This window comes from Vulpes lagopus, chromosome 11, assembly GCF_018345385.1.
Source record: "Vulpes lagopus strain Blue_001 chromosome 11, ASM1834538v1, whole genome shotgun sequence".
Taxonomy (NCBI): domain Eukaryota; kingdom Metazoa; phylum Chordata; class Mammalia; order Carnivora; family Canidae; genus Vulpes; species Vulpes lagopus.
The window spans coordinates 95,506,663-95,527,861 of NC_054834.1; the positions used below are offsets into that span (position 1 = coordinate 95,506,663).

General features: G+C 33.0%; 1 protein-coding gene across 5 annotated transcripts in view; it reads left to right on the plus strand.

Annotated features, from left to right (window-relative positions):
* DYNC1I2 (dynein cytoplasmic 1 intermediate chain 2) overlaps positions 1 to 21,199 on the plus strand; it is a 58,983-nt gene that overhangs the window by 23,023 nt on the left and 14,761 nt on the right. For all 5 annotated transcript variants that reach the window (XM_041722166.1, XM_041722165.1, XM_041722167.1 and 2 more), the window contains 9 exons: positions 851 to 966; positions 13,210 to 13,305; positions 13,517 to 13,679; positions 13,799 to 13,898; positions 14,392 to 14,517; positions 15,397 to 15,543; positions 15,910 to 16,023; positions 16,341 to 16,474; positions 17,744 to 17,888. In XM_041722166.1, coding sequence (XP_041578100.1) covers positions 851 to 966; positions 13,210 to 13,305; positions 13,517 to 13,679; positions 13,799 to 13,898; positions 14,392 to 14,517; positions 15,397 to 15,543; positions 15,910 to 16,023; positions 16,341 to 16,474; positions 17,744 to 17,888 — 1,141 coding nt within the window. The remainder of the gene's footprint in view (positions 1 to 850; positions 967 to 13,209; positions 13,306 to 13,516; positions 13,680 to 13,798; positions 13,899 to 14,391; positions 14,518 to 15,396; positions 15,544 to 15,909; positions 16,024 to 16,340; positions 16,475 to 17,743; positions 17,889 to 21,199) is intronic.

Sequence of the window (21,199 nt, forward strand, 5' to 3'; positions counted from 1 at the left end):
TGGGAGTTTGTAAGCATACTATATTATTTGATTAAATATTTAGACATCTGATAAATCAAGAAAAAATCTTCCGTATACCTAATAAAAGAGATTTTTCTTTTCATACATTTTCCTCAGCTACAATTGTCTTCTGTTTGTCAAAAAAAGAATGAATTCTGCCTATTTAAAACAGAAGTGACTTTAAAACAGAAGTGTATTCAAGATACCTGTTGCTTTAATTCAGGTGTAGAATATTTGCATTGTAGTTTGTCCGTATATGAATCAAGGACAGTCCTGACTATGCAGAGATTAGAGATTTAAAAGTTTAAATATTTCATTTTAAGATTTAAGTTATATGATTCTCAATTTCTGCAAAGTATAAGTAGAAGAAAGGTTTTCAACAGAAACTTATTTTTCATTCTTAAACCTAAAGCCTCCTAATGGTGAAGGAAACTAAATGTGGTCTGAGTGAGATCCATATATCTGACTCTTCAAAAAAGTCTGGAATCATATCCCTACTAAGAACATTACTCATAACCAAGCATATTTACTCCACTCTGAAATTCCTGTCCTCTAACTCTATTATTACCCACACATTTGCTCTAAGAAACTAAATTATTTGCTTTTTTAAAGTGAAAAACAAACATCTTGAATGATTCAGAAATACCTTTTGTCTTTGCTATCTTCTAAATTCTTTTGTTAGAATGAAGCCAATTCATTGTTCATCTAAAATTTCTTGAATAAAACAAGGATTTAAATTACAATTTGGATGTGCAATGTTTAATTCTTAATTTTCCAAAATAACATGGTTTGATGTAGTTAAAATGTTTCATTTGTTGTATTTAAAAACATTTATCTTCACTTTTTCTAGACGAGGACCTATTAAACTTGGAATGGCTAAAATTACACAAGTTGATTTTCCTCCTCGAGAAATCGTCACATATACAAAGGAAACTCAGACTCCAGTTATGGCTCAACCCAAAGAAGGTGAATATTTATCCTAAATATGATGGTTATTAAATTCCCATTTTGAGTAAATGAATTCTTTCTTTTTTTTCCTCTTCCTTTCTTTTTTGTTTTTTGGCCTATTTTCTAGGGAAACATAATACTAACACTGTAAGATTTCTGTATTAATGTGTTTGTTCTTAGAGTTTTAAAACCTTTTCTTTTAGAAGTTAATAAAAGTATAAACATATGTATGGTTTTTAATTTTGTTGACATAAACTTAAGTTTTTAATCTTCATTTTGTCATTGATATGTGATGCTTTAGAATCCGGAAAGCTTAGGAATGTTCTATTTCTCTGTCACCAAGCATAATCCTCTAAAAGAATATATCACACAGTAAATGAAACCATGTGAATTATGTTCTGTAGAGCACGTGATATTCTGATATGCTGTCATTGTTATGTTATCCATATTAATGAATAACTTCAGACCTAATCTTAAACTTTTGCTTTTATGACTTAAGGGCTCTAGTGTGTTGATTTCGTAAACAGCCTTTAATCTGTATGAAATAGACAGATGTATACATGGACATCATATTGAATGTCGAATCTTTTGATTCTTTTTCTTTTTAAAGATTTATTTGAGAGAGAGCACGAGCAAGAGCAGGGGCAGAGGGCAAGGGAGAGAGAACATCCTCAAGCAGTTTCCCCGCTGAGTGCAGAGCCCAACTTAGAGCTTGATCCCAGGACTTTGAGATCATAATCTGAGCTGAAATCAAGATTCGGCCACTTAACCCACTGAGCCACCCGGGTGCCCGAGGAGTTTGATTCTTTTTTTTTTTTTATTTTATTTTTTTATTTTTATTTACTTATGATAGTCACAGAGAGAGAGAGAGGCAGAGACACAGGCAGAGGGAGAAGCAGGCTCAATGCACCAGGAGCCCAACGTGGGATTCGATCCCGGGTCTCCAGGATCGCGTGCTGGGCCAAAGGCAGGCGCCAAACCGCTGCGCCACCCAGGGATCCCGAGGAGTTTGATTCTTAAACCAGAAGGAGTTACCATTTTTACATTGGGAACTAATTTTTAAAATCTTATCAGATAGTTAATGATTCAAGTATAAAGTTAATATGATAGTTTTTGTTTTTTCCAGTTAGGCTAATAAATTTATGTCACACATTAAAGAGGTTTTACATAATATATGTAATACAGGTCCACAGTTTCTTATCTAAAACCTTTGAAGCCACATATGTATTCGAATTCAGAATTTGTTAGATTTTTGAGAAGTTACTAGTAAAGTATATGTGCCGTAAGTAAACACTCCAGCCGCATCCTGGGCATTAATATTTTGGCAGCAGAAGATAAGAATATTCAAACTAAGTAAAAGAAATAATGATTATAAATAGCTTTACTTCTGATCGTGTCAAAGCTTACCACTAAATGAGTTATAGATTTTAGAGTTGCTGTTATTTTGGATTGTGATCTCATAATTTTCCTTTTAGCAGTCAGTGCATAAGGAATGTTTTTTCTGTTTGGCCAGGAAAATTTATTCCTGTTTAATTATGGAATATAAAACATTAAAACTTTGTTTATCAAGTATTTTTAAAATTTCAGTTTCATTACTGTTTCTCCACTAAGGAGAAGCAAACGTAATATTTACTTCAGAAAGCCCAGAAAATACAAGTAAGCAAAAAGGAGAAAAAAGTCCTTGTGGTGCGTGGGTAGCTCAGTCAGTTAAGCATCCCCAACTCTTGATTTTGGCTCAGATCATGATCTCAGTGTTGTGAGATGGAGCCCCATGTCCCAGCATGGAGTCTACTTAAGATTCTCTTTCCCTCTTTCTGCCTGCAACCCTGCTTTTTTTTTTTTTTTTTTTTTTTTAAGATTTTATTTATTTATTCATGAGAGAGAGAGAGAGAGAGAGAGAGAGAGAGAGGCAGAGACACAGGCAGAGGGAGAAACAGGCTCCATGTAGGGAGTCCGACATGGGACTCGATCCCAGGTCTCCAGGATCACGCCTTGGGCTTAAGGCGGCGCTAAACTGCTGAGCCACCCGGGCTGCCCAGGCTGCCCGCAACCCTGCTTTTAAAAAGAATCCTTGAGACCTTTAGCTGTTACCAAAGAAAATCTTTAAACTTTCATGTTTATATATACCTCAAAAGAAATTAGGATTATACCTATTTACAGGCTATGTACTTTTTAACAACTCTCCTTTCCCTGCCCAGATAGGATGGAGGTGAAATAAATACCTTAGACTTTTTTGTTCGCTTTCATCTTGTTCCCAAAAAGAGTTGACATTATCATACATACTATTACATTTCAAAAATTTTGAGGAAATCCGGGTAATATGTTTACCCAGGACTTTTTTTTTTTGCTTGATTATGTGAATGTTAATTTCTGTGGATACATTGATTGGTACAATAGCTTTCACAGAAGGAAAATCCTTATCTTACTAGAAAAAAAGCCACTGATGATAAACTTGAGACATAAGCAACTTAAAGGAAAGATGAAGTATTGGATGGTATTAATATTAATACTGCAGGATTCCATAATTTCTGGAAAATAGTATTTTATTAATATATTCAAGTATTTTAATGTGTATCTTTCTGGAGCTACATTATTGTATATGTTAACAACAACAACAAAAAAAACCAAGCAAAATAGCCAAAATGAAGGCACAAAGACTCATTTAAAAAGTATAATAGGCTGGTTTTCTTCATCTAATAGTTTGGAAATTTATTTTTAGTTATTCCATCATACTTACGAAATGCATTTTGGATTACTTGAAGTATAAAGTGTTCTGAAACTATTTTGGGTAATACCTATTATAATCAGTTTAAGTGAAGAGTTCCTATTTTTTTAAATAAATTTTTTCTAATTATTAAGGTATTATATTATTGAGAATTCAGAAAATACAGAGAATGAAACTAGTATACTATCTTCCATCATATACAAAAGTAAATTCAAAACGGATTAAAGATTTTAATGTGAGACCTGAAGCCATAAAACTCCTGGAAGAAAACCTAAGCAGTAAGCTCTTTGATATCAGTCTTAGCCATATGTACTTTTTTAGAACAGTTCTCTTAGGCAAGGGCACCAAAAACTAAAGTAAACAAATAGGGTTACATTAAACTAAAAAGCTTTTGCAAAACCATCAACCAAATAAAAAGGCAACCTATCGAATGGGAGAAGAAATTGGCAAATCATACACCTAAGAAGGGGTTAATATCCAAAATGTATAAAGAACTTAGACAATATAAAAATTTTTTTTAAAATGGACACAGGAATTGAACAGACATCTTTCCAAAGAAGACTTACAGATGACCAACAGACACTTGAAAAGATGCTCAATATCACTAGTCATCAGGGAAATGCAAATCAAAGCTACAGTGAGGTATTACCTCATACCTATCAGATTGGGTAGTATCAAAAAGACAAAAAATAACAAGAGTTGGTAAAAATGTAGAGAAAAGGGAAATCTTGTACACTGTTGGTGCAGCCACTCTAGAAAAGAGTATGGAAGTTCCTCAAAAAATTAAAAATGGAATCACCATACAGTCCAGCCATTCCACTTCAGGGTATTTATCTGAAGAAAACAAAAACACCAATTTGAAGAGAGACATATATATATGTATGTATATATATAATACATATATAAAAATACATATATATGTATGTGTATACAGATGTATGTGTACATATGTATGTATATATGTATGTATATGTATTTGTTCATTGCAGCATTATTTACAATAGCTGAAGATATAGAAGTAGCCTAAGTATCCATCAAAAGATAAATGGGTAAAGAAGATGGAATATTCCTTAGCCATAAAAAGTGAAAATTTGCCATTTGTGAAAACATGGGTGGCTCTAGAGGGTATTACACTAAGTGATAAGTCAAACAGAGAAGGACAAATACTGTATGTATTCACCTGTATGTGAAGTCTAAAAAAAAAAAAAAACAAGAAAACCCAATCAGAACAGACACAGGATTCACAGATACAGGGACAAACTGTTGGTTGTTACCAGAGAAGGGGCAGACATTGGGGGTGGGTAAAATAGGTGAAGGGGATTAAGAGGTAGACTTCCAGTTATAAAGTAAGTCAGTCATGGGAGATATAACGTACAGCGTAGGGAATATACTCAATAATATTATAATAACTTTATATGGTGACAGATGATAACTAGACTTACTGTTGGGGTCATTTTGTGGTGTATAAAAATACCAAATTGCTATGAGTATACCTGAAACTAATAAGATATTTGTGACAGTTATACTTCAATTTAAAAAAATTACAGAAAGTATATAAAGAGGAAATTATTCCATTGTGTAATAATTACTGTTAATATTCTGTTTCCAGTTTTCAGTGACATATTTTTTCAAAAATTGTCTATATATACACATATATAAGTTATATACATATATGGATTTATATCCTATTTGAAATTTGCATTTTAATTGCTTATTTTTGTATGTGTGTAAATTTTGAAGTGTTAACGTGTAACTTATGGCCATTGAACTAATATGAATATATAACTATAAGACTGGCATTTTTCAAAAATTCTTTTTCCTATTTTTATTTTGCAAGTAATTAAAAATTTGAAAGATCATGATTTGTTAGATAAGCTGATGATCCAGAAGCACAAGATAAACTGTATTCTTTTCAGTTTTAAATTATTTGGGGCAAGGCTTTTAGCATCACCAAACTTCAGCTTCTTTGCCAGATTTTCTGTAAGTAGAGAGACTGTTTCTCCTTCATTACTGTAATGCCTGCTCTTAGTAGTGCCTGGCATGTAGTAAGAACATAGTACTTGATGAAGGAATTAATTACTTTTACCTACTCAGGAGAATTATTTTGCTTACTTGTGTTACTTATTTTCATGCATTTACTCTAGAAGTAACTACTGGGAAATAGGTTATTTTCAAGTGTTAACGCTACAGTATAATTACCGATGAAATTGGGTGAAAAGTATGATTTGTCTCAGTTCTTAGTTTTAATATGACTATATCATATTCTAATCTTTATTTGCTCTTAGATCCATAAGTGAAACCATTATAGATTCTCCTTAAAGCCTCCTTGAATTCCATGGTGACAAACTGTGTAGCTACAAATATGTTCTCATTTTGTGTCCTATGTATCCCTCTGAATACTATGAACAAAATTGAATCTGTTAACATCTTTCAGATATATTATTTTAGCTATTTGTAATGGTTCTTCAAACTTCATGTTTAAATTAATAGCTGAGGATTTTAACTGCAAAGAGTGCTCACATATCAGGTAGAGTGTGAAGCACTTTACATTATCTCTAATCCTCTCACCAAAACCATGAGTTAAATATTTGTTCTATATACACATGAAGAAGGTAAAACTGAAAGAGATAGTTTATCAAGGGTCACATAGCTAGTAGCTAAGATTCTAACCAAATCTGATTTTAAGATGTGCTTTCTCTCTCATGCTGCCATTGAAGCAACATGTTCATGCTTTTATGGTGGTAACACATGATAAAAAATTCAGTTTATAATGTAATACAATACAGGCAGGGATACAGATGTATAACTGAAACAATAGTTTTATTAAGTAGCACCTCCTCTTCTCTTGTTATATTTCATTTTTTAAATGAAAAATGACCATAATGTGCTAAATTTATTGGTTGAGTTAGTCCTGTAGTTTGAAAAACATTTCATTAAAGGATAGCATGGTTTAGTTAACTTATTTATTGGTATATCTGCATCAGGAAAATATTTTATGGTAATAATTGCCTAAGAGTTATGAATAAACAGCTTTGATCTTTCATTGTGCTAAATATAGTTTTTATTATCTTATCAGAGGTGAAAGTAAGAAGATAAGTGAACTCAACCCAGTTTCTGATGAGTATGTCTGTGTCAGTACCACTACCTTTAAATTTTTCCTGTGGACTAGACTTAGATATTTTTTAAAGGTCCATGTTTATTCATTTGCAACCTAACAAGTTTTTATGATTCTATAATTTTATTGAGTATACCCTATATATGAAGGGACTACGTCATCCTTTCTTTGTTTTTTTTTTTTTGTGGTTTTTTTTTTTGTTGTTTTTTTTTTGTTTTTTAGTTTCAGGTTGAATTCTATAAGTGAAGGAGAATAATAAATTTATCCTGAAACCATGGGGCCATCCCCAGTTATAAAAATGAGATCATTTCCTTCCTATATATAATAATTATTTTCATGTCTAGGGCTCTTACCATTAAGTTTCTTTTCCCAATTTGTGGAAGTTTTAGGAAGAGGGAAAGAAAAAAACCTGAAATTAGGTTTTATAATGAAAACACTTTGTGCTTAACTATACTTGTACTTATCCATTGCTTTAATATAGTGGTTCTCAAACTTAGCCTGGTTGGTTTCCATTTAAGAATTATGTAACAAATTCCAAAACTCACCATGAGGCAAAATTGCTGAAATTATAATTTGAGTGTAGCAGACAGTAAATTAAACTTGGGTAGGCAGTGTAATCAGTGCAGGAGTAATATGAGTTACTAAATTGAAGATAAAAATTGGTCTTAGGCTTAACTCTTTCTACCATTTTTTTTAAAATGGCTGAATCTCTTCTTTTAAAAAGCAGTGTTTTTTCTTTTGTTTCTTTTGTATTTTTTTTTTGTTTTTTTGTTTTTTTTGTTTTTGAAGCAGTGGTTTTTATTCTGCCTTGTTTTTCTTTTTCACCATTCTAGCCATCTTCTTGCTTTCAAGTTTACTCTGTAAGTTGGTAGTACTGTTTCTGAACTGAGATGCTTTGCTGTCTTAAAGCACCTACTGTGAATGAAATTGACTAGGAACATGTGACCTTAGTCAATTTCACTCTCTGCAGGTAAAAAGCATCTCATGGTGCCCACAGATATACTCCTGGAAAAGTTACTTTATTCCCTTACCTTTTAAAAGTCTTTAACTCTTTTGAAAATGGCTTTATTTTTTAAATCTACCTTTTTAGTATGGATTTTTTGCTGCTATTTTTAGATAGATTTTTAAAGAGGAAGAAATCCTTTGTTATCTAATATTATCAGTTTATTGACACTTGAGGAAACTGAGGGCTGAGGAAGTTAATCGATGAGCTGCTGGTCACAATGTGAGTGAATATAGGGCTACAACCAGAACCTGACTTTTGATTTCCAGTGAAGTGCAGTTCTTATAATATTCCAATTTCTTATCTGTGTGGAGTTTTACAGTTACTTTTGGTATTGGTTTAGTAGCCAGATATTTTTCCTTAGGAACATGTTTTTTGTTTTTGTTTTTTCTTAGGAACATGTTGATTAGTATTTGTAATGTATAGAAAAGTATTATATGTAAATAGCTTTGAATTTTTTATTGCATAATCTTAACATCTATCAGTAATCCATGCTTCCCAGGTAGACTAAATTTGTGGAACCGTTGGTTAATATTACTTTTAAAAATTGTGGAATAAATAAAGCATATAATAAATTAGTTTTAACCCTTAGAGAATCTGTGAGAATATAAATATAATTGAAAATTAAAACATTTGTTCTTAAAGACTTGTAATCAGCATGTCTGAAATTATGGCCTCAGAAAAAATGTAATATTTATGAGATCATAGATATCAGGATCTATGTCAATAATGCCAATACTGCCAATAATCTGAATTTTGTAGAAAAAGACCATGTAGAAAACCAAATCGTGTTAAAGTAAATGGCATAATTGAAATTTTACTTCTTTTTTGTTTTTCCCCCAAGTTAACATTAGATCTGTATTCAAAATATTTCCTGATGAAACAGACTGCTATATATTTTCCCTTGTTGAGGATCTAAATTATTAAGGAAATCCAAGAGATCTTGTATATCAGTCTAGATATTTAAAAAAATAAAAAGAATGGATTCCATTGATCCATTCATGAATCTTTGTCCCAATATAAGGTTCTCTTAATATTGATTTTATTTTATTTTAAATTTTTTTTATTTATTCATGAGAGACACAGAGAGAGAGAGAGGGAGAGACACAGGCAGAGGGAGAAGCGGGCTCCATGCAGGGAGCCCGACATGGACTCGATCCTGGGTCTCCAGGACCTGGCCCTGGCCTGAAGGTGGTGCTAAACTGCTGAGCCACCTGGGCTGCCCTTAATATTGATTTTAAAGAGTAAGGTGTAAGTAGGTGAAATTAGGGACAACTGGATTGAAATGGAATGATTCAAAATGATGTTGATCTAGAAAAGAAAGGATTATTTTTAAAGTATAACAGAAAACTGATCATATCTGACCTATATTTTAAAACTAATGATTAAAACATTTCCTTCTAATCTCATTTTATGAAAGATTTTTTGAAATTATTCATAAGTTGAGTTTTAAAAAATTAAATCATTTTTATATGCAGCAAATTTTCTGATTTTTATTTTTATTTTTATTTTTTTAAATTTTCTGATTTTTAGAACTTAGTGGCAATTTCCTTTGTACCATAAATAATCGGACTACTTTGTAAATTAGGAATACTCCCTAGCACATTAAACTATCTTAAAATAGGGCACATCAATATTAATGAAACTACATAATTTATAGACAACAAACATTTTCTAAACAACATTAATGGACTAATGATAGGACTTGTTTTTTACTTTATAATAAGAATTAATTATGATAAGTGATAGATTTAAAAGTATCACTGTTTAGTGAGGATTTCCTAGGATGTTGCATATTACCTGTTAAATGTGTTGTAACATTTTAAAATAATTCAAAGTGTACTTTGTGGCTTATTCTTAGCTTAAATGTCTCTTAAGTAGAATGTGACATATAGATGAGAAAACTTGCTCTGAAGACTCCTTCCTTCAGCTTAACAAAAGCCACCCATTTTACAGATGATTTAACTTTGATTAACCTACTCCATTGTAACAGATTATTCCGACAACGAGAATTTCATTCTTCGGTGTTATTTCTAGGTGCAGCTTAATTTACAGAACAGCTTTTCTTTCCATCTCACCAAAATACATCACAATTTTGATGTTAACTCAAAGTAAAAATTCACTGGTTCATTAAACCTAGTCTTAGCATTCATTGACAAGAGATTTGTCATTTTAAAAGTAACTGCTACTTTTATGCATTCTTTACTGCTCAGTTTATAACCTTGGATTCCCTGTCAGAGAAAGCATGGAGTTAACCACTTAGCATATTGCAATGAATATTCATCAATAAATTGATGTGACATGGCAGTCCCATTTTCAGTCTTCTTCCTCTGTTGCATTTTTTCTGTTTTAAATACATTGTAGTTTATCATGTAATAAGGACTAGCATAGAAAATCTTCAGAATTATGATGTGTTTTTTTTTATCATGTCAATAGTCCTTTAGTAGCCATCATATTAGTTTTTAAAAAGAGAAGTGTATTTTGTTCAGAGGAACATTCTCTAATCTGAGGAACATTCTCTAATCTGATATGAGGAACAGTCTCTAATCTGAGGAACATTCTCTAATCAGAGGAACATTCTCCAATCTGATGTTACCGATGGACATTTTTGTCAAATATCTGAGATATATATATAGATAATTGTTTAAGACCAACTTTATAATAAAAATGTTTTGTACTTTTTAAGATTAGATAATTTGGTTTTTGTTCCTTGAAATTTTATTTAGTGTAATCTTTTGACCTGTCATAGTTTTTAAATCAGTTTTTTTATCCATCTAGAAAGAGGAGTATGTACATTAAAACAAAATACTGAAAACATGTATCTAAATAGTTGGTAACTCAGCTGCAACTAAACTAATCTATATGGGCAAATAGGCATAGCAAATGCCATGTGAGAGGTAAGATCACTGTCTCTAACATACTTCATCTACATTTTAAATTTTAGAAGGAAAAGATGGTCTATAAACAAGATCTTTTCTGTTAAATATGTAGATTATGAGGTCACTTAGCACTAAAGTACTGACCATATGCATTATGACAGGAATTTGACACCTGTCATTGGAAATAGTACTTAGAAGCTGTATAATGCGACAAAGTTGAGGGAGGAAAATACAATGTGGATAGGAGGCTGTAATTTATAATTCACAGTGCTCAAGAATGACCTGTCCAGCATGTCTCAAAATCTCTCTCCTGGATTTTAGGATTTGCTTACAGTGAACCCTGCTAGTAAACAAAGTTGATTAGGATAACTGATAGCAGAAAAATGGAAAAATATATCTATTCTCAGACTTAATTTTTAACTGAAGTAAATATATCATTATTCTAAAAGTCAACTCCCAAGTTAAATGTAATTAAACTATTTTATTACATTACACCTACAGGTGACTTTATGGTAGAATTTCATCATGTTTGAGCAATGCAGTATAGAATTGTCACCAGTTATATTGTTTTCACATTAATAATCTGTTGTATATGAGAATTCATCTAAAAAGGAGTTCTGTCTTTCTCTTTCTCTGTGTGATTATTTTGCCCAAAAAAAGCTTTCATTTTTTTAAGTAGCAGAAAAGCTGTAATTGGCATGCTTTGTAAGGAAGTGTCAATGTGCAAGAGAGTGGCGATCACTAAGAATTCTTTTACGTGTTCTTTCCCCTTTGCACCACCGCCTCCTCAGCGGGGTCACTGAGATCACTAGCTTTTCTTGAAATGGCCATTTTCACTGGCAGGTGCATTATACCCTGTATTTTCAGATTGTTTTTCCATTCTGAATGTTTGGCAGGTTGATTGCTCTGGCTGCATTGACGGAGAAAGGGCTGACAAATGCGGTTGGGCTGGCTGAAAAGACAGTGATTACTGTTTTCCTTTGTGGCTGATTGAGGCCCTTGAAAGGAAAAATTTTAACCTTCACCATTTGGTTCAAAAGTATGAGCATATATTGAAATCATTCGTGCCATTTATCCTAGTTCTGTAAACTTGTCAGAACGTAAAAATCGCTCAATTTCAAGTAATGTAGGATTGGCATACGTCATTATCATTTTGATTAAGTTGGAGGTTGTATCATTGTGTGCATTATACAGTGTCATTTAAAGCTTTTCTTTCCTACAGGTACAGTTATATTTTTATTGCTTATACTATAGATTTAGAAAGATTTTCATAGCTCTCCAAACCTAACACTATGTGTGTGGTTTGGCAGCTGGTGTGGCCTACAAGCTGCATTTTGTTTGCAGGGTAAAGGCTTATCTGTAGGCCTCCTGGAGTGTGGGTAATTGCACAGGCTCACCATTGGGGAGAGACAGGATTGGAAGCAGCCAAGCGGAAGAATGTTGTGCCATCCCTTTGCCACCTTGTAGCAGAAAGACACAATCCCAGCAGTGCCATCTGGTTATTGCTATCTAGTCAGCTGGCCTGGCTGCTGGGACCATGACTTGGCAGCTGGTTCCCATCCTTGACCATTCTTTTGTGTACAGAGCATGTATGTGTGCTTTAGATAATTTTGAACATGGGTCGGGGAAATGACTATAAATAACAAGTCCCCTTATTGAATAGGCCCTCATTACTTAAGATGCACTCTGCTACAGATGCCTGCTGCCATTCCCTTATAGACAAATGACACATCTGTTTAGGCAATGAAAATAAGCATTTTCTACATAAAACCTGAGAAGGTATGCAGAGTTATATGTTCTATAACATTTTAAAGTAAGTCATTTTAAGTTAGTTCTTGATTTGGGGAGATTTTGTAATAAAGTCTTATAAACATTCTATGTTACCTCAATATATATTTTTGTTCAAGTTAAGAAAACATTATTTTAAGTGCTTATTGCCACATCATGCAATGGTAGATAATGAGACTTGCATTTAAAATGACAGAATAGAAAATGTGGTCTCATAGCTATTATCTTTAAAATCTGCCTCTCAAATAGCAACCTGAGAGTTAATGTAAGCCGTCTTTATGCCATACGAAGACCCATTAGACACTGATGGTTTCAGATCACAAGTAAGCAGCTAGCTCTGTAGGCTATTTTAGACATTTGATTTTCTTCGTTCTACAGCATTAATGTGTCAGCATGCTACATAAAACTATGCAGGAGTTGCATGTTGTTCTGTCTGGAATGATAAATGCTTGCAAGCTTTTAGAGATTTCCATGAAGAATTTATCCTAATTGCTAATATATCTTATTTCAGTTTATGTAGTTACAAAATTTGGAATGACTATTAGAGGTACCACATAGGTATCTATAAACCCCAAGAAGTTCCACTTTCTTTAAAATTGCATTGATGAAATTCATACTATTTTTACTTGTTCTGTCTTATCAGCAGTTTACTTCTGCATTTATGTAAAGTTAGTTGTGATACCTTCTGAACTGTTGCTCAAAAGTTCATTGGTTTCATAAAAATAATTTTTGTGTTATTCTGTTTTTTCAGATGAAGAGGAAGAAGATGATGTAGTGACTCCTAAACCACCCATTGAACCTGAAGAAGAAAAAACTTTAAAGAAAGATGAAGAAAATGATAGTAAAGGTATCTGAAAGAATTTAACTTTAAAAAATTTTTGTTAAGGTTTATAAAAAAAATTACTATTTTTGTGTTAAGGTAGAATAAAATACTCCAAACCAAAGAGGTGAATCTGGTTGAAAAAAAATATGTGGCATTCATTGATCCAAACTGTGATAGTGAGTTGACACGATTTGATCGACATAAATTAGACTTCAGGAAAACATTTGTTTTCCAGCTCCCCCTCATGAATTGACTGAAGAAGAAAAGCAACAAATCTTACACTCGGAGGAATTTTTAAGTTTCTTTGACCATTCTACAAGAATTGTAGAAAGAGCACTTTCTGAACAGATTAACATCTTCTTTGACTACAGTGGAAGAGATTTGGAAGACAAAGAGGGGTAATGTTTAATTGCTAAAATTATGGCTTCAGCAATGTTACTTTAAAATTACTTAGATTACTTTCAGATCAAGAGAATTTATAACATCATCTTTTTTTGGATTTGGTCTTATTCTATAGAGAGATTCAAGCAGGTGCTAAACTGTCACTAAATCGACAATTTTTTGATGAACGTTGGTCAAAGCATCGTGTTGTTAGTTGCTTGGATTGGTCATCTCAGGTAAGTTGTAACAAAATTGGTTATTCGCTTTTTAATTAAAATTATTTATAGGCACTTTGAATTATGGAAACCTTGTATATTAAATCAGTATATATCATTTAGAGTAATAATGGATGATGGTTCTAATGTTACTGTATTCATTTTATCATGTATACTTTGGAAGAAAGGATTGGAAACATTATTTAATTTAAAATTCAAGATTGAATTTATGTCACAACCCAGGTTTACTAACTTCAGTTGCTCACCAAATCCTTTGGTTAAAATTGCAACATGTTTTCATAAAATGTTTTAATATTAAAACATTTTAAATAATGATAGTTTTTATTTAGAGTTGTACTAACATTCCAGTAATCGCAACTCTCAATATACTTTTCCTGAGGCAATGTTAGGTATTTGTATTTTCAAAATAATTTTGATAAAAACAGTTGAGTAACTAAGAATATGAAATGGTTCATGCATAGCATTTTTTTCCCCACTTGATTCTTGTGAGCAGTATCCAGAGCTACTCGTAGCTTCCTATAATAACAATGAAGATGCTCCTCATGAGCCTGATGGTGTGGCCCTTGTATGGAATATGAAATACAAAAAAACTACCCCAGAATATGTGTTTCACTGCCAGGTAAGATGGTCTTTTAACAGTCTTCCCTAAGTTTAAGAAGTCATTAATGAATTTAGACAAGTGCCTTTTTTCTTTTCTTGTCAACATAATGATTTCATTGGATTGGCATTTACTAAACCACTTCATGTTTGCAAACAGATGTTAACAGAAAACTGAAGACTTCTCAGTTCAACATGATCTGCCTTTTTTAGCTTTTCTGACATCTCTTATGTTTAATCACACCTAAAGTCCTTTGCAGTTGTGATTTTCTGTTATTGTGATTGATTATATAAAAGGAATCTTTTATAAAATGCCTTTTCTACAGGGACTTTCTCATGAACTTATTTGCTGAATATACAATTAGACGGTTGGCCCACTGAATTACTTATACATGGCCTGAGGAGTTGGAACTAGATAGTTTTAAATAGAAACATATGTATGAAGTAGGAAACAGATGCTGATTTTTAAAGTGGGTTTAGTGTAAGGTTAAAATTTGCAAGCCTATTCTGGTTGCATAAGTTATAATCTTTTAATAATCATAATTCTGAAAAAATGCTTAACTGAATCAAAACTAGCTTATTCTCTGTTGTCAGATTACTGTTAGAGCCAGTTGTCTTTTGATTTAATACTGTAATCAAATTGAAATAATTTTTGCTTTCTTTATAAATTGAATACATTTTACATAAACAATCACTACATTTGACTTTTAAGCCAAAACTATTCTAATGGTATATTTTTCTATTCTGAAATAAAATGAAATTTTTTAACAAAGTCATTTACTTCTTTTTATAACCTTTAAACTCTTACAATAAAAGGGGAAATGCTTGTATATAGATTTATTTTTATAACTTATCGGGCTTCTTCCATTTGAACCTTAAGTATAAAAATCTTTATTTGCAGTCTGCTGTGATGTCTGCTACATTTGCAAAATTTCATCCAAATCTGGTTGTTGGTGGTACATATTCAGGCCAAATTGTGCTGTGGGATAACCGTAGCAATAAAAGAACTCCAGTGCAGAGAACTCCGCTGTCAGCTGCTGCACACACAGTAAGTAAAGAGGTTATTTCCATTAGACTTCTGCGCTGCTTCACCATTAAATACTTAGTAGTGTCCATCAGAGTAGTCTCAGAATGTGTTTCCTTTGATGTATGAATTCCTCATCAGCCTCTAAGAATGAAGGCCTTTTTTTTTTTTTTTTGTATTTTTGGAAATCTGTTTTATTTAAAACTCATCTATCTTCTGAGACAACCTTTTATTAATCAACAAAATAGCATCAAACTTCACATTAAAAATATCATCAAGATATGAGACTGTTTTAATGTGAAACAGAATACCTGTGATTATGGTGTACAAATGGTTCCATTTTTTGGTAAAATAACCCAAGAAAACTTCTTTTAACATCTCTTTCTTTAGCATCCTGTATATTGTGTAAATGTTGTTGGAACACAAAATGCTCACAATTTGATTAGCATATCTACTGATGGAAAAATCTGTTCATGGAGTCTGGACATGCTTTCCCATCCACAGGTAGGTTAAACTTGGAAAACTGAACTTTTAAATCAAGTGTTATTTTTAAAGTCTATGTAATTCCCAGCTTATATTTTTCATAAATGTTTTATAATCGTATTTTGATTAATAACAGTTTATAAGCCTAAACGTGTATTAGATATAGTTTATTGTGTATATACTTTATTTTCAAACCTGCTTCATTTAATGAAAGTAAATTTGTATAAATATTATATAATAAAAGAATTGTTCATAAAACCAATTAAAATTAGAAATGTTTCTTAGAAAATTAAAAGTTGCAAGTTTGTAAATAATTTCCTCAATTTTTTTCTACGTAGGATAGCATGGAATTGGTTCATAAACAGTCAAAGGCAGTAGCTGTGACATCTATGTCCTTCCCTGTTGGAGATGTCAACAACTTTGTTGTTGGGAGTGAGGAAGGTTCTGTGTACACAGCATGCCGCCATGGCAGGTAAATCTAAACTGGAATTTGCAATTATTTAAATTTCTCCTTTTAATAATCTCATTAAAACAAATGCCCCTTGTTTAAGTAGAAATTTTTCATAGAGCCACTCATTATTTTTGACAAATTGTGTTTGAGTTCAGGTATATAAAATTAAAACTTAAATACTTTTTAAAGCAAAAGATTATTTGGATCATGATATGTTCTGGGTCTTAAGTGTGGTGTGTTGTGGTTTTGTGTGTGTGCATGTACACACAGAAGTTAGTGGTAGGAAGTAGCTTTCAGCAATTGCAGATACAATATGCACATGCCACATACCCGTAAAGTTGTAAATAAGATTTTCAGCTGATTTACCATTTTGATTTATTTGAACCTTGAGCTTTAGTTCATCTTCCTGATAATTGTGTAGTAATGTCACGTACACATTTTAAATTGACTAGTATTTCCCCTGCTGTTCAGTCTGTTTTGAAATTGTCTAGCTGTACCTTACCAATTGTTTCCTTAAAAAAAAAATGGAGTGTCCATATTTCATCTCAAATACAAATCACCTTCACTTCAAAGCTTTTTTTTTTTTTTTTTTTAAAGATTTTAGTTAGTTATTCATGAGAGACACAGAGAGAGAGAGAGGCAGAGACACAGGCAGAGGGAGAAGCAGGCTCCATGCAGGGAGCCCGATGTGGGACTCGATCCTGGGACTCCAGGATCACACCCTGGGCCAAAGGCAGATGCTCAACTGCTGAGCCATCAGGGATCTCCAAAGCTTTTGATATAAAAGTAGTAGCCTGGATTTTCTCTCTTGCATATAGTCTCTCTTTGTCTCTGTTCCATCACCTCAGATAATTGGACTTGTGAGTTTTGTTGCCAAGAGCATGTTTATGGTTCAAAATGTACTTAATGCTTTAGTAGTGTTACCAAGTCTGGATTGAGTAACACTCAACATAAGTTACTCTGGGGCAGCCTGGGTGGCTCAGCGGTTTAGTGCTACCTTCAGCCAAGGGCGTGATCCTGGAGACATGGGATCAAGTCCCACGTTGGGCTCCCTACATGGAGCCTGCTTCTCCCTCTGCCTGTGTCTCTGCCTCTCTCTCTCTCTGTATCTCTCATGAATAAATAAATAAACTCTTAAAAAAAAAAAACATAAGTTACTCTGATGTGTTCTAAGCAGAGTTAGGTTTGTTGAAATTCTGTCAAAATGTGATATATAATCCTTAATAAAATGTATTTATAAGCAGTCCACTTCCAAGAGATTTGCCTAATATTTTCACTTTTATGAAATAGCAAAGCTGGAATCAGTGAGATGTTTGAGGGACATCAAGGACCAATCACTGGTATCCATTGTCATGCAGCTGTTGGAGCAGTGGACTTCTCACATCTTTTTGTCACTTCATCATTTGACTGGACAGTAAAACTTTGGACAACGAAGGTATCTAAAAACAGATGTTTGCTCATTTCCTTGGGTTTCTGACACAAGGTGGTGCTCTAATTCTGCATGGAAAAGATGAAAGGCTTTCTAATAGCCTAGAATGATTCACTGATAGATCAAACCTGATAAGAAGTTATGCTGAACATGAGTTAGCCACTGGGTTTTGTAGTTTTCATAAAAGTGTGCTGACAAATATGTTAACCCCACACAAAACCAAAGACCAGTCTTCTCACTTCAGGCTTTCCAAGCACAGAACTGTTTACTCTGAAATGAGTTGGGGAAAAAGCACCTGAGTATTTCTCATAGCTCTTACATAGCTGTGTATAACCCAACACAAGGCCATACATTTGCTCTTGGAAGAGCTTTTAAAGGCTGCAGTGGCTTACAGAGCGACGGAAAATGAGAAAAGACAAAAACTGATATACAATAAAGTTATACATGACAAACTTAAATCATTAAGGAAATATTGTGTAAAGGCATGGGTGAATATATATTTTTGTTTTCCACAATAAATAAATAGTTTTCTTTTAATAACCTTCGGTTATTTGAAAAAGCCACTATATTATAAAGTGCTTTGTGATCCTTTAGCAATTCCAGATGAATGTGACATTGTCCTGCTTCAGTTAAAGTCTCAAGGCAAATCCATGAAGGGAATGTTGCTTCTTGTGATAGGCCTCATAGGTTCATTTGACCCCATATTAAATGTAAGAAGCCTTGACTTTGCTGTGTAGCCATTCTGCAGTATTGCATTGTAGTTGGTAAAGCTGCATAATCAGACTATCAGACTATTCTATTTAAATGAGGTTAAATTTTTAAGCTGTATTTTTTTCATGTTTCGATTTGCCTTATTCTAGATGTTGACATTTTGAATAGTTTATCATGAGACAGAGTTTAGAGACCTTCTCTGGTTCTTCAGTTTCTTTGAGGAGACCTAGTGGTCTTAAGAGATATTACATACAGTAAACTCATATATCAAATGCCAGCCTCAGAAATCTGGGATGGACTCGCTGTTCATTCTTGCTCTTTCATGATGTTTTCTTTCAATGTAATGTGAAATAAGTTAGAAAACTTTGCCTCTAAAAGCTTGGCTTTTAAATTTGAGCATTTTCATGTTTGGCATTAGTGAGCATAAAAATAGCAGTTAAGGCTAATGAAGGAAATACTTAGAAAAGTGCTTAACACAGTGTCTAACATGTAATAGGCATTTAGCAATGTTCAGTTCCTGTTTCATGGGGATGAGACAGAGCTCTGAATGTGTTTTATCTCTCGTCTGTTTTCTTTCTTGTATTGTTCTTGAATTTTTGTTTTTTTTAATGAGAGTTTTCAATGAGAAAAGGTAGAAGAAGATTCTTACAACTACAAGGAACTGTATGACCTAGCTAGTAAAGCCAAAGCAAGATACAGAATAGGAAAAATGAAGCCAACTATTTCTGTGTAGTCTGCAGGCAGGCCTATAAGTATGTTTTTTGGTGTGCTTTCACCTTAGTAGTCCTTTATATAAACACAAGAGACATATATTTATTAGGTTGTTGGACACCTTCCTTTCTAGTAATTGAAAAGAATCTTTTATGAATTTGTAGATTTATTTTAATATCTCAGGCCTTCAGTTGCTAGTCTTTTAGATTTAAATTTGATGCTTCCATCCCTGCACATATTACCAGCAAGACTGGAAAATGAAGAATTCCTCTTCATTGCCTAAGCAAGAACAGAACTTCTGTCTGTGATAGCAGACTGATTGATGCTTGCTTTTGTGGTACTCACACAGCTGGTTGATTGGTGGTTGGTATTTTTTATTCTTGTATTTTTCTGTATTTCAACATAGAACTGCCTTCTGAATAAGAATGACAGGCAGGCATATCTCTTTCTTTGCTAATTGAGCTACGCATTGCATTCCTCTGTGGGCTTCATTTATTCATTCAACTGTGATATGTCTACCTCCCCCCCACATACATACACATGTACATATCTCTCCAGTGTTAGTGGCCAAAGGAAGAGCCAACATAGAACAGGGTGTTTTTATATATGTTTAAGGGCCCTCTAAAACTTTATCAGAAGAATTACTTTTTCTTCTAACTTTTCTGCACACAAATAATTCTCTATGAAGGCTAGAAGAGCAACAATATATTAATAAGTACATATTTTTTTATTTGCTTATATCATGGCTCCCAGCATCATTGTTTTGATCTTGGATTTGTACTTCATGGTCACCTGTGTTGCTGGTATTTATTTCTACCCCGCCAAAAAACTCAATAGAGCCTCTGTGCTCTCCAATACAAAGGTTATGAATAACAGGCAAGGTGATTTTTTTTTTTTTTAAGGATTTATTTGGGGGGGAGGTGGTAGCAGAAAGAGAATCTCTAGCAGACTTCCTGCTGAGTGTGAAGCCCAACATGGGGCTCAAGCTCATGATCCCAAGATCACAACCTGAGCTAAAACCTAAGCTTAACCAACTGAGCCACCCAGGCGCACCCCAGTAGGCAAGACTTTTAAATAATCTCTTTAAAAACATTGTTCTAATTCCATAGTAAGCTTTCTAAACCAGTATTTTCACTTTCATGAATTTAACAGACTTCAGATGTTTCTCTTCTCTGCCTCTACTTTTTTTAAGGGTTTTCTGACTCTGGAAATGGAGCCCCCATAAGTTGGAAGGAACAAATTATTAAAAATTGCTGTATCTTTTTGTCCTTTGAGATCTGGCTCTATCCTAAGAGCAAAACAAGATTCCTCTTTTTTTTCTCCCATTTTATAAGTCCTCTAAAAAAAAAATCCCAGAAACTTCAATTTGACACTGCCTCAAATTTAAAGTAATCTACTTCTGTAGTCAGTTTCTAATTTTTGCCTAGTCAGGAATTTATAATGCAGCGACAGAGTTCTGGATCATCAAATTGTTTTCATGATTTTTTTTAAACTCACTTATTTTTAGTAAAGAAGATAAACAGAGGTAGATGATTTTCCACATTTTGGTAAAGTTTATATCAACCAAGACATTGCTTCTAGTATACTTGGAAGACATTATTACCTTTTCAAAATGCCAGAGTTGAGAATTCACAACAGGAGTACTTTGGCAGCCATGAAAAAGGGTAGGAAGACTGTGTGAGGAGTGAAACTTCTGGATGATAACCAGAGAATTCCGTAAGAGCTTGATTACTAGTAGACCTTGTAAATTAGCTTAATTTTTACCACATTTAACCATACCTGTTACAAATTACTTTTAAAATACAATAATTATTTATTTGGGGCCACTTTGCATGTATGCATAGTATATATATTGTAGTCTCAGAACAAATACCTGTCAGAACTGTATTTACCAT